Source organism: Molossus molossus, unplaced genomic scaffold, assembly GCF_014108415.1.
Source record: "Molossus molossus isolate mMolMol1 unplaced genomic scaffold, mMolMol1.p scaffold_m16_p_4, whole genome shotgun sequence".
Taxonomy (NCBI): domain Eukaryota; kingdom Metazoa; phylum Chordata; class Mammalia; order Chiroptera; family Molossidae; genus Molossus; species Molossus molossus.
The window spans coordinates 30614584-30628940 of NW_023425377.1; the positions used below are offsets into that span (position 1 = coordinate 30614584).

Here is a 14357-nt window from a genome sequence, read left to right on the forward strand (position 1 = left end):
CACTTCTATCTAAACTCCTTGGAAAGTGGCCCATATATTTTAACCCATCTTTTTTCTCTCCTGCTTGCTAAATGAAAGGGCAAGCAACCAAAGAATTATTATAGACTCAAAGTAGCCAACTCTCTGAGCTCTGTGAATAACTGGATACCAGAAGCAAAAGTGGCAAGTGTCTATGCTTTCCAAGATGGAACTTTTTGTATTGCTCTTTTCCTAGCGAAATAGAATATCTGTGTGGTTAACAGTAGGGCCTTTAGACTTAGAACTCAGATTACATTGTGTCCTCTGAGTTTACTAGCCTCAATTTCCTAATCTACAAAGTAGGTCAAAAGCACTTACCTCAGAGAGTGTTGCAAGCATTAAATGATCTAATATGCATAAAATACCCAGAAACAGAGTAAGTGGTCAATAAATGCTATATGTGAATATGTAGTATTGTAAAATATATGCTCACTGAAGGCAATGTACCGTATAGAGAGATATTTAAAGTAAAGGTCAGTCCCTCCAATAATCCACTTTCCATCCTGATGAAGTCTTGGATGAAAAAATGTATTTCCAGACCTTTCCCAATCAATATAGCTAGATAGACCAATGATCTTCAACCAATGAGCCACAAGAATTTTTAAAACATGCAATACCTGACTATTTAGTCAGGGGCTCTGACCTCTTTTCCCTTAGACTGTCAAATAAAAAATGAAAAAAAAATGACAAAGTCAACACAATAGGCATCTGATGTGAATGCCTTGTCTTGAGCCATAAATATATAGGTCATATAACAGAGTTGCATCTTGTCCTGGCCGGGTATTTCAGTGGTTGGAGCATCGTCCAATACACCAAAAGGTTTTAGGTTCAATTCCCAGTCAGGGCACATACAAGGGGCAACCAATCAATGTTTCTCTCTTGCATCGATGTTTCTCTCTCTCCCTCTTCCTTCCTCTCTCTACAATCAAAGACACTTCCTTAGGGAAGGATTAAAAAACAAACAAACAAATACCTCCCGGTAAAATTTGTTTTTTTAGGGAGGGAGGGGGGGGGGGAGGGAGGAAGGAAGGAAGGAAGGAAGGAAGGAAGGAAGGAAGGAAGGAAGGAAGGAAGGAAGGAAGGAAGGAAGGAAGAAGGAAAGAAAGAAAGAAAGAAAGAAAGAAAGAAAGAAAGAAAGAAAGAAAGAAAGAAAGAAAGAAAGAAAGAAAGAAATCAATCTCTGTCCTATAATGGATTTCACACACACAAAAATAGCTGTCCACGTGTACAGGCACTGTTTTTATTGACTTTTCTGACATGATTAGAATTCATGGTAGGGCAGGCTACCTTTGAAATTTTTTCCAAGTAGGTTTTACAAAACAAATCAGAGGCAAGGGGACAGGATTTCCTTTGTGCTCTTGTAGCAACCTGGAAGGAATTTGTTTTCTCCTGCGCACCAAGGAGATAATCAGCCCAAACACTCTAGCAGAAGCACTTTTTATTTTAATCCCTTCATCTTTACAAGGCTGCAGGTGCCCTTGGAAATCATGATTAACCAGAGTGCTCAGAGCCAGCAGCAGGGGGAATGTCCTGTATATTCTGCAGAGTCCTCCCAGGGTCACTCCCATCACAGAGGAATATTATTACAGACCTCACTACCTCCACTCCTTCCTCTCTAAAGAGACAGCAAAGAACACAAAGTTATCACTAAGATAGTTATTGCCTCTCCAGTGCTTTGAGCAAGACCGAGTAGGAGGCAAAATCAATTCTGGTTTTCTCATAGGACAGGGCTCTTAGGGGCTAAGCATTATTGGATTAAGTGATTTTTAAGTGATGGTTGGAGCAACATTCTTAAAATGACCCAGGATTCACTGAGATAATGAACATGAAAATGTTTGGTAACATGTGAAGGGTTAATGCAAAGTGTCATTACAACCTTGCTAGCCAGGCTCACTGAATGTCCTGGAGTCAATAAGTCAGGGTGGAAGCCTCTCAGGCTGCACAGGGGGAAATGGGGCAGACCCAACATACCGACAGCACCTCCTGGTGGCTCTTCTCTGGAGTAGCAACTTCTCAACACCCAATCCCAACCCCAATTACAGAAAATTATCGAAATGCCGTACTTACTTCCTTCGCTCTGGCTGTCTTTGTTCGAGTTGTAGACCTGGAAAATAGAAATAAATATTTATTTTTATGCATTTTATACCACCCTACAGGTTCACTGAAGAAAGCCAATACCTTCCCCCTTTCCCTAGTTTGGACTATAAGATAGAAGGCAATTTCTAGGTAGCCCCCAAATATGAATCCCTTCTATAATTATCTAGTTCCCAGTATTTACTGCAACTGTTCTTAAATGTGTGTACATTAGAATCATCTGCGGAATTTTATTGTATATAAAAAACAAAACAAAACACAGTCCTTTAAAAAACAAACTATGTGTGTATATACAGCTAAAAAGGAGAAAACATTTTAAATTAGTTATTAATCATTAAACATTAACTGTACACCAGGCAATGTGCTAAGCAATTCACATGAATTATCTCAAATTATCCACAAAACAATCTTGTTGGGTAGGAACTGTTATTACCACTGTTTTACAAATGGAGAATTGAGATTTAGAGACATTAACTAGTCTCACAGCTAGTAAGTAACAAATTCAGGACAAAGATACATTACACAAACTGTTAGGTATTAACACTGGGGAATGGGACCAATCCTTTTTCCCTTATAGAGTTTTGTAAATTTGAATTTTATAAGGAGAATATATTACTTTTACAATAGAAATCCCTTAAATCACTTACAGCAATCATAAAAAGTGCCCCACGTGAAACAGACAATGACATATTGCAAGAGTCCACAAGCTTTTTCTGTCTAAAGGGCCAGCCAGTAAATTAAATATTTCAGGCTTTGCAAGCCAGGAGGCAAAAATCAATGATATTATATAGGTACTTGTGTAACGAGAGAGAAAACAAAATTTCCACAAATTTCTTTATTGATAAAATTCAAAATACAATAATGTTTTTCAAAATATAATATTCCTAGCAGGCTATAATGCCTTTTGGGTTTCATGGCTCAGTTCCTCTAAGAGTTAAATAAGTGGTTCTCAACTAAGAGTGGCCATCAGAATTGCTTGGAATATCTTTTTTTTTTAATATGTTTTTTTTATTGATTTTTTTTTTTTTTAAAGAGAGGGAAGGGAGCCCTGGCCGGTTTGGCTCAGCGGTTAGAGCGTCGGCCTGCGGTCCTGAGAGACCCGGGTTCGGTTCCCGCTAAGGGCATGTACCTCGGTTGCAGTTTGTCCCCGGCCCTGGTTGGGTCGTGCGGGTGGCAGCCACTCGGTGTGTCCCTTTCACATCGATGTTTCTCTCTCTCTCTTCCTCTCTCTCCTTCCCATTCTATCTGAACAAAAAAAAAAAAAATGAAAAAAAAAGTCCTCTGGTGAGGATAAAAAATAAATTAATTAATTAAAAAAAAAATAAAGAGAGGGAAGGGAGAGAGAAACATAGATATGAGAGAGCTATATCAATCAGCTACCTCCTACCCGTCCCCTACTGGGGACTGAGCCTGTAACTTGGGCATGGTCCTGAACCGGCAACCTCCTGGTGCATGGATGAGAAGCTCAACCAATTGCACCAAACTGGCTGAGCTGGAATATCTTTTTTTAAAAGATATGATGACCAGCTTAACGTTATGTTTTTTCATACCTACAGAATCACAGTCACCAGATTTAGGCTCTATGCTATTTTTCTAAAGCAGAAGCTTTATCTTATTTAATAATGCCAGCCTATCAGGGATTGGCAACCTATGGCCCATGGGCCAAATCCAGCTCACCACCTGCCTTTGTGCAGCCTATGAGCTAGCCCTGGTAACTACAGATGAACATTTGCAATTGAGCTGATGCTAGAAAATACTAACTTTGAACCTTAATTAAGCTAAGTGTTATCCTCCCTCTAAAAATATTCCATTCTTCTGATTAGTAGACCTGTATTTCAAAAACTTCTCTTTTTTGGAAAAGATACTCTTTCTATACCAGGGGCAACATGGTTGCCCGTTCTCCCTCGGCAGCACCTGAACCATCAATACAAGTGAAGAATTTGGACTAGCTCATGTTTTTCAAATTGAACCCCATAGGACCTGCACTAGGACTGCCAGAGGGGCAGGGAGAGAAGCTAAGACTCCAAGTATCCAAATGTCCCCCTTTCCCTTTGCTTGTATTGGCTTTATTCATGTGACTATCAAATAAGGTGATACTGGCTTTGAAAATTTTAAAGACCTCTTGAATAGGTAATTTTTAAAGTTACTTGCAATTCATTAATTTGTTTATTCATTCATGCATTTAACAAGTATTTATCGTGTGCTTATAATAGCCAGGCAGCATTCTAGACACTAGGGATACAGGTGAACACAATAGCTATGATCTCTGCTTCCTGGAACTTGCCTACTAGGAAAGAAAACAGAAATAAACAGATACATAAATATGATATTCAAGTATTGATAAGTACTGTGGAGAAAATAAAGGTCTACTGTGGCCCTGGCCGGTTTTGCTCAGTGGTTAGAGCGTTGGCCTACGGACCAAGGAGTTGAGGGTTCAATTCCCGTCAAGGGCACATACCTCGGTTGTGGTTCCTCCCCAGCCCTGGTCGGGATTGTTTAGGAGGCAACCAGTCAATGTGTCCCTCTCACATCAATGTTTCTCCCCCACACTCCCACCCCACCCACTCTATCTGAAGATATTTGAGAAAATATCCTCAGGTGAGGATTAAAAAAAAAAATCTACTGTGTACCTGAGATGGAGAAAATATTCTCTGAAAAGGTGAGATTTGCATAAGATCTGAATGATGAGAGCAGACCTCCTTGGGAAAACCCAGGGCCAGAGCCAACAGCAAGTGCGGGTCTTTGATATGGGACAGGCATGGCCTTTTGGAGGGAGGAAGGCCAGTAGGGTCAGCAATCAGTGCAAGGTAGGAGCTGAGAATGGAGCAGAGGGGCAGTGATGTGAACCTACAGGGCCTTGTGACCTGTTAAAGAAATGGGTAGCCTTATAATAGCTGGAACCAGTGATTCAAGGTGAATAGCATTCACTAACCCTGGAAAGTTGGGTAAGGGAAGTGCAGGGAAAGAGACTGTATTTTGGCAAGTGTTTTTTTTTAAGCTATCCCTCCCATTAAATTCAAATATTCTATCCCAGAGACACTTGCTCCTATTTATAAATGGCAAAACCCAGAAGAAATAGCAAAATGCAAGGCTTTCAGCCCTCCTTAATTAGGAGATCAATTTGTACCAAACTATTTTCCTTCCAGGTTCCCTGGGTTTCAGAAGATCGCCTGAACACCCAAGCATTTCCCAAATGGGAGAGGTGTGATCAGTGAGCCAGAGGCACCAGAAACATGTGCTGCCTGATTCTGAGGCACAGCCATCAATCTCTGTCTGGTTTGGGTAAATGAGCCCAAGAGAATGAGTTCTGAAATGAAGCAAATAAACCATGCCCGCCACTAGTGTGTTACTACATGGCTCAACCAGGAAGACCCAGGGTCTGGGAACAGCCTCGCTGTCACAAAGGCCAGATGGTGGCACCGTAAGAGGCTGGTATCCTCTAAAAGCGAGGGAAGTGAGGAGGGTAAGGAAAGCTTTCACATGCTTCCTCTGCACTAAGAAAACTAACAGCACTAACAGGGAATGTCTATTTACTGAGCATTTACCAAGTATCACATGTGACATCATCTAATCCTTGAAAAACCACCTTATGGGTTAGGTACCAGTGTTATTTCCAGTCTACAGATGTGGGACCTGAGGCCCAGAGAGGTTGCACAGTTTGTCCAAGGACATAAGAGCTGAGAGGTGGCGAACTATTCTATCTTGCCTCTATAGAGATATTCCAGTCCTCTTTCATTTTCAGGCAGTGGCAAATGCAAACAACTACCAAGTCACCCCAATGGTCTGTGGTTCATAAATACTCTCCATATTGGCAGAGGTAAAGGGTATGCAATTAACCCTTTAGAAATGGTCAGTCTGTTCTGGGAAAACCTTCTGTAGAAATTATAGTTGCCTACTAGTGTCAGACTGAAGCTCAAAGGCAAGGGCAATGTCCTGAAATAAAAGATCTCTGGCAGTGGCTTCTGGCTTACAATTAGCAAAGCTCTCTCTAATTTATATACTTTCAAGTAAGCACCTCCAAAACCTTTGTCTTGAAAGGCATGAACCCAATTCTACAGGATCAGTTTAAGGGGACAGGAATCACTAAACAATTCTGAATATGGCTCCTAGGAAGACTGATCAGTCTCAGTCAACAACCTAACAGAAGCTATAGTCTACCTGTCCTGATTAACCAGAGTACACTGAGACCTGACCACACTAAAGTTTCTTAGGTTTCTGTCTTTATACACTTTGATGTAGGTATGCTCTAGCTTCTGTTAAACACTGCACGTGAAGATTTATTAAATATCCACACCAATGCATGATTGTTTTCAAGTGTATGCTTCTAGAGAATAAAAATTACATGTATTTTTCCTATTAGGATCCATCTGAGTGTCATTATGTAATAATTGCAATAATAATAATAAACTAATAAAAATGATGATGACAAAAAGCCCAGTGATGTGTCAGACAACATGCCAAGCACTCTATATGCACTATCAAGTTTAGTCCACACACCAACCTAATTATTCCCATCATCTAGATGAGAAAACTGAGGCATTTAGACAGATTAGGTCACTTGCCCAAGGTTAGGCAGCTGGAAGTGGCCAGAATCCAGAAAGGAACTCCTAAAGTCTGTCTCCAGAGCCCAAGCTCTTAACCACTAACTACATGATAAGTAAGACATTGTGATGATGATGATGATTGATGATGATGATGATGATGATAAAGGTGTTGAGATGTCCTGGGCAGCTAGGGAAGGTGAGTCATTGAAGGAAAGAATTTGCCATGAGTCACAGAGAAAATGAAACTGGGAACGGCCTTCTGATTCCAGGCTGCAGTGTTCACTACTAACCTATGCAACAAGCTGGCATCTGACACAGAAGAAACACTTCATGTTCTCTCTGAACCACAAGGCTTGATCCTGAAGATAAATACCAGGCAGGAAAGTGAGTCTTTGATACAAATCACAGGGCACAGCAATTCTATGAGTCCTCACCCAGAAGCTACAATTGGAGTGCAATTTAATAAATCAAAGGAGGGTGAGGAAAGCCTTCATGTGCTTCCTCTGCACTAAAATGTGATTTGCAATAAATTCTCTTCACTGCTGAGCCAATTCAATTTATATGTCCCTAGAGAATTAAGAGAGACTACAGACTCATTTGGATTCCCAGAATTCTTCTACTAGTAACCTTTATGACAATTACCCAGGCCTTACTAATAAAGCACAGAGAAGAATTTCTTTTAACTTATAAATTAAAGGCATAAATAAAGCAATAATTAGACAAAACAATCTTACTTCTCCCCTCTGACACACAGCTGCATTAATACTTGGCCACACCATACTTTGGATCAAAAACCACGAAATGAAGGTGTTGGAGAAATAGATTCATAGGCAAATTTATATAAAACTGCTGCTCCTGTCTAAAGTGCACTTGAACTCACACCTAAGCTCCATAATTCCCTGAGATCTCTCTTGAATGTCCTGGGATATCAAAACCCCTCCCACCTGATTGTTCCCCAGATATGCCAATGTGGAAACACACAAAACAGAAGTATATGTCAACAACTTAAAACACTACAGAAGCCAATTCTACACTATCAGCTATCATCCTATCCCTTCTCTCTGTGTGACACAATGGATCCACTGCCACTAGCACTTGCTTTTTTAATTGTCTCTCCGTCTGTTGTGACAGATTTGCAGTAATCTGCTGCTCAGGTTCAAGTCCAGCTCTACCATTATTGGCTATATATTCCAACCACTTAACATTGCTAAACAGCCCTGCCACCTGTAAAATAGGGATACGAATATACCCTACACCTTAGTAATGTTGTGAAAATTAAATGAGAAAATAGACACACAACATTTAACACAGAGCACAGAATACAAATGCTGTGGCCCACAGAACACGCTATAAAGATCCTCACTGTCACTCTCCTCCTTCCTTGTCTTCACACTTATCCCCTATGAGGTACCGGGCTAAGCATGAGAGTGTCCCTTGGGTGAGTTGGTGACACTGGGCTCATTAGCAATGGAATTTAACCAACTGAAACTAATTAAGGGACAAAAAGAAAGGAGACCATCTAAAGCCAACTTTTAGAGCAATGAGTTCTCAGTTTTAACAGAAGTCAAATATAAAAGTAACCACCCACCACCACCAGCCGTGTTTTTCCCACTGATTATGTGCCAGGTACCATACTAAACATTTACATAAATTATTTTTTCATCCTCAACCTATCAGGTACTACCACTGCCTGGATTTCATAGTATTGTGGAGGTGAAGTAACGTTCCAAGGTCACAAAGCTAGCAGGAGGCAAAGCCCTCTAGACTAGAGTCTACTCAACCATACCTTCCCTACCCAGTCCCACTCTCCAAGGGAAAACCGCTTGGCAATTAAAGAATTCAAAAGAAGCTAAGCAGTAATTAAAATGGCAACAATGCAGTCATTATGTAAGAACAATATTTCCATCCAATTTGAACGTAACAGTAATTCTACAAACTTCCAATTAATAAAGTATAGCAGTAATTGAAAACCACAACCAAGGATGCTTAAAAAACATCCTTCCTAAAAACTAGGACCATGGCCCTGGCTGGTTTGGCTCAGCAGTTGGAGCGTCAGCCTGCGGTCCAGAGAGACCTGGGTTCAGTTCCCGCTAAGGGCACATACCTCGGTTGCAGTTCGTCCCCGGCCCTGGTTGGGTTGTGTGGGTGGCAGCCACTCAATTGTCCCTTTCACGTCGATGTTTCTCTCTCTCTCTCTCTCTCTCTCTCTCTCTCTCTCCCTCTCTCCCTCTCTCTCCCTCCCGCTCTATCTGAAGAAAAAATGTCCTCAGGTGAGGATAAAATAAAAAAAAAGAGTTAAGTTGCAGAGTTTGGTGAATGGCTTGAAACACTCCTTAGGAGAAACACTGGCAAAAATAAAATAAATTAAAAACAATATAAAAAAAAAAAAAAAACTAGGACCATGTAGAGTAAGCTGGCTAGTGTTGTCAAGGATTGTGTGGCAGACACCACATTCAAATACTCAGCAAACTCCATTAACATGGTAAATTTATGACTTTGATAACACCCCTGAGAAGTTACTAGTAAGAGATCCTAGGTCTGTGGAATGCCACCCAATAATAGACGTAAGTTTTTGGATCGGAAAGACCCTCTCTTCTTGTGGTGGGCCACGGGCCACACCTGGAAAAACTTTGGAGAAGGAACTTTTGAATCTTAAGCATGTGGGTATAAAACCAGTTTGAACAACTTGCAGTAAATAAGGATGTGTCTCAACTTGAGGGGCCAGAGCTTGGGAACTAGGCACCGGTTTCTCCTCCCAAGAGAAACGTGCCTCTCATCAGCCGGAGTGACAAAACGTGCTTGAGAGAATGGAAATGCAATGGCTGCTGCTGCTTTTCTATTTCTCACCTAGCAACATTCTCTCTGGCTTGCCTTTCCACTGCTACTGGTATTGCATTTGCTGTCTTAGGGAGGAGCTCTTGAAATTGAAGCCAATAAAAATATATCTGATGGCTCTTCCAAATGACCTATTCTTGAACAAATATGAAGCCTTGCCCTTGCCCTGCAGTATTACACGTAAGGAGGGTTCAGTAATAACATACAGCAGGCCATTCAATAAGTATTGTTTGGATGAAGAGTTTTTGAGTAGAGGAATAAAAGAGACTGAAATCATATGTGTGTGTGTGATATATGTATATGTATATGTATGTGTATGTGTATGTGTATGTGTATGTGTATATGTATATGTATATGTATATGTATATGTATATGTATATGTATATGTATATGTATATGTATATGTATATGTATATATCTCCCCATGTTGGAGTTGATGGGGACAATGAATTGGTGCATTGACCAGACAGAAAAGGTAAGCCAGATCTATCATTTCCAGGTGACTGTACCTCATTCTTCCAAACATCTGGTAAATTCTCAGAATCTTTACATAAAGAAAATGGAAATACACAATTCAGACCCTATTGTGATACAATATAACACAGATTTATCTTATTTGGCTTAACTCAAGGCTATCAAAATCCCTCACATAGCCATTTGTACACTGCTGAATGTCAGCTCCACACCCAATAAATGACAACCAAAGCTGCTAATAGATTGAGGCCAAGTGACACCAGACTGTTCTGAAATGAGACCTGAGGATGGGGTTATTGGACATGATACCAAGACTTCCCACCCTATGCAACACAGGCACTTTAGGATTTAGAGAGTCTCTTGGAGAATGGCCTAGCAAAATGTGACCACATGGCTATGCTCATAAAGCCAGCTGGATTTGTATACCCACACACCAGCACGCTGGTAAATCAAAATGACTGCTTTCTGTTCAATATGATTATGACAATGATGATGGGCAGAAAAATAAACTTTCTTTCCCATGAGTTCCGGCATTGCCTGCTGCTTTGTACCTAAGGATATAGAGGGCTTTCCTCTTGTGTAATCCCTCAGTAGTACTGGGGAAAACAAAGTGTTCCAGACACCTGCTACTACTCCCTGCTCAGCATCCATGTTCCTCTTTTTCTAAGGATACCACCATCCTCATTTTCCTTGGGGAGCCACCCCGCACCAAGTCCATGCTGTATGATGGGGGAAGGGCAGTCCCAATTCCACCTTCAGGTTTGAACACGCGATCCAGACACTGCATCCGACTGAGCATGTGATTCACCGCAGGCCAAACACAGTCAACACAATCCTTATTTTTAATGTCCTTATTACAACTGCTGGAAATGAGGCCTTGCTGTGCTGCTGGGAGAACAGGATGCACACCTGGAATTTTGTAGCCAACTCTGCCACCATACAGGCAAAGCCTGAGGAACATAAGGAACACAGGTCCCAGGAAAGCAGAGCCCTGATATGGAGACTGCATTTCAACGGCATTGTTTGAGCGCTTTATCTAAATGCATCTAAGGCTCCTCCCTGCTCTTTCCATGAGTGAACCAACAACATCCTTTTTAAAAAAAAGTTGTATTTCTGTTGCTTGCAGCCAAGAGTAGTAGCAAATACAAAAAGGTTACTGAGAGAAAAGCCGAGTTAAACTTCACAGGCAACTCCAGAATGAAGAACAAAGGAAAATATGCAACAAAGTAGGGGGAAGAAGGAAAACAGTATATTCACATCAACCTTGAGATCCCCTTTCTTCTGCCTCACATATGCAGTCAGTTCAAAGACTGATCAATTCTATAGCTTGAATCTATTCCTCATCCCCATTTCTTTTTCTACTGTCCTAGGTCAGATTTTGTCTCTTCATCTGGACCCTGACTTGGCCTTCTCCCTGGTTGTACTGGCTCCATTCTCTCTCTCTGCTCCATCTGTCATACACATTGCTCCTACAAGATGTGTTTCCTAAACCACAGCTCTGGCTGAAGAAGAGAAGCCTTCCAGACATCACAACACCAGTCTTCAAACACTCGCAGGGCTGTCATGTGGAAGAAGAAGACCTACTATTCTGACTGGAGATGAAAGTGAAGGTGGAGGAAGGCAGATTTCAGCTGGATATAAATGACTACAATGAAGAGCTCCACATGGTCCACTCAAGCAGGGAGGGTGCCTGAAGGTCATTCTAACTCACAGGACTGAGCTCCATTTCATCTAGAAGGCAGCCCTTAGCATTCCTGGGCTGACAACTTCAACTTCATGTGAATTTTAATTATTGTTAGCCTGTCCTTTCACCTGTACAAGCAGATTCCAGAACAGGAGAAAATGCAGTTTGCTGTGGGCTCTGGAGACCAGGCATTCAGGCCTGGTTCTACCACATTTTAGCTATGTGCCTTCAGACAGTTATTTAACATTACTGAGCCTGTTTTCTCATCACAAAGTAGAGCTAAATAACAATACTTCATGAGGACACTGGGAGAATTAGAAATAATCTAACAGTGCCTGAAAGTACTCAAAAATGCTCTATTTCCTCTTCTTCCTCAAAGATTTCCTAACCTACTCGATGGCTGCAGACCACCCTAACATCTCACTTCTTTGACGGCTCACTGCTCTAACAGTCTGATCTATAGAATTTAATACTTCAGAATACAATTTTTCATTCTTCATGTTCCCTTATTTCTAATCTCCAAATAAATTCCTGGTGGCCAGTCCTTACACTTCTGTGGGACTTTTAACAGTGCTAGGCATACAGTCAGTGTTCAAGAAATCACTCCTGATTGAGAAACAAGAGCTTAAGACCAAAGATACACATTCTTTTGACTCCATCTTTGTCTGCGGGTCAGAAGCAGCCATAATGGCCTTGATGAGTAAGTTACCCTTATCCTTACAGTGATGTTTTCACACCTCGAGCATACTGGCACTTACTGCACTTCCCTGTGAGAAATCTCAAACGAAGCTGATATAATTCCAATGGAAAAAGTGAAACAGCTCCTCCTGGAGCATGTCGATTGTAAGTTACACCCAGATATCCTGAGATGGGGTAAAGCCACATATTTTAACTTGGCTTCTTCTCTGTTGATTTCAGCATGAACAAAATGTTTCTGGGGTTACTAACACTGATGGTTGTGAGTGCTCCCCCTCCCCATTAGGACTTTGATTCATGTGTTATATAAACACTGTTGCCATAGTTATAATTCAGGAAGCCTTGTTGTTTGACCTCAAGAAAAATTCAACCTCAAATCAGGATAACACTGACTATCTAGACCACAATTGACCATTAGAGAGTAGGACCTGCCAAATTCCTGCAAGCTTCTAGAAGGAACTACTGTATTTTGGGTAACAGGCAAGCAACAAGAAGAGGAAATGCTGCAACATTATGCAATTTCCTTGCATTTCATAGTCAGAAATCCTGAAAACCCCTATAAACAACTTCCCTAGCTTTCAACCCAAGATCAGAGTTAGAGGCAATGTAAACAAACACTGGCTGCAAAAGAGGAAAAAAGAACTCTAAGTAATGTACAAGTCAGAAGGCATTTGAGGAAATTTTTAAAGGCAACAGAAAGGACACCAGCTGACCCATTATCAAATGCACGACAGTTAAGTAGACGGTGTGTGAGCTGACATGTACGTAGGATGTGGCCAGCTCACAGTGCAAGCAGCTTGCTGGCTTTCACATTTCCGGCCTCAGGCTGATGTAACATTAAAAAGTGGGTGTGAACCCACTAGCCCTTCAGCATGGCATTTCCATGGGAGAGGGAAGACCAGTGCCCCATACCCCAAGAACTAAAGTCTTAAACAGATGTCTTTCTGCCACCCCCGTCTTTGGAAACAGTGACACAGCTCTGTCAGCAGACAAGAACCTTGTTCTTTTGTGCTCTGGAAACTGCAAATGAGAAATTCCTCAGCACAGTATACATGATCCCAAAATTGAGGCTTGTGAGGTTCTGATGCCCAGGCAGGGTCCTGCCCAGGAGAGATGTCCAGAGGGTGAGTTACTGCACAAAACCTACTCCTTTGGAATGCCAGTCACCCTTCCTTCATAGGATTTAAGGCAAGTGGCATTTATGTCACACTCATGAATCCCCACAATGCCCCTTGGAGAGGCAGGAGGTGAATTTATCTAACATAGTTGAGGTCAGAGTAACATCCTTTTATTTATTTTTTATTTTTTATTCTCACCCAAGGACATTTTTCCATTTTTTGTACAGATAGAGTGGGAGGGAGAGAGAGAGAGAGAGAAACATTGACATGAAAGGGACACATCAAGTGGCTGCCACCCACACAACCCAACCAGGGCCGGGGACAAACTGCAACCGAGGTACATGCCCTTAGCGGGAACCAAACCCGGGTCTCTCCAGACTGCAGGCCAACACTCTAACTGCTGAGCCAAACTGGCCAGGGCTCAAGTTATTATTTTTATTATTGAATTTTATGTGCTCTCTATATTTTCTGGATGTAAGTCCTTTGTCAGATGTATGTTTTGCAAATATTTTTTCTTCTCACTTATGGTTTGCCTTCAAACTTAATGGTGTCTTTTGATAAGCACAAGTTTTTAATTTAAATAAAATCAAATTTTCCCTCTTTTTTATTTTTGCTAGAGCTATTGCTTTCTGTACCCTATTACAAAATCTCTACTAACCCCAGGTTGCAAAGATTTTGTCCTGTGTTTTCTTCTGGAAGCCTTACAGTTTAGCTTTCACGTTTAAGTTTATGAGCCCTTTTAAATTCATTCCTCCAGTTCCCCTAGTTTGTAAACATAATTTGCAGGTGCTTCTGAGTCACAGCCCAGATTTGAAACTCACTAGTTCAAATATAAATTTAAGAATGAGAGTCACTAATCTACCTCGCTCCCCTTCTCTCCCACCCCCTTGAAAG

General features: G+C 41.2%; 1 protein-coding gene across 5 annotated transcripts in view; it reads right to left on the reverse strand.

Annotated features, from left to right (window-relative positions):
• ARHGAP26 (Rho GTPase activating protein 26) overlaps window positions 1–14357 on the reverse strand; it is a 443756-nt gene that overhangs the window by 212535 nt on the left and 216864 nt on the right. For all 5 annotated transcript variants that reach the window (XM_036281726.1, XM_036281724.1, XM_036281725.1 and 2 more), the window contains exon 12: window positions 2086–2122. In XM_036281726.1, coding sequence (XP_036137619.1) covers window positions 2086–2122 — 37 coding nt within the window. The remainder of the gene's footprint in view (window positions 1–2085; window positions 2123–14357) is intronic.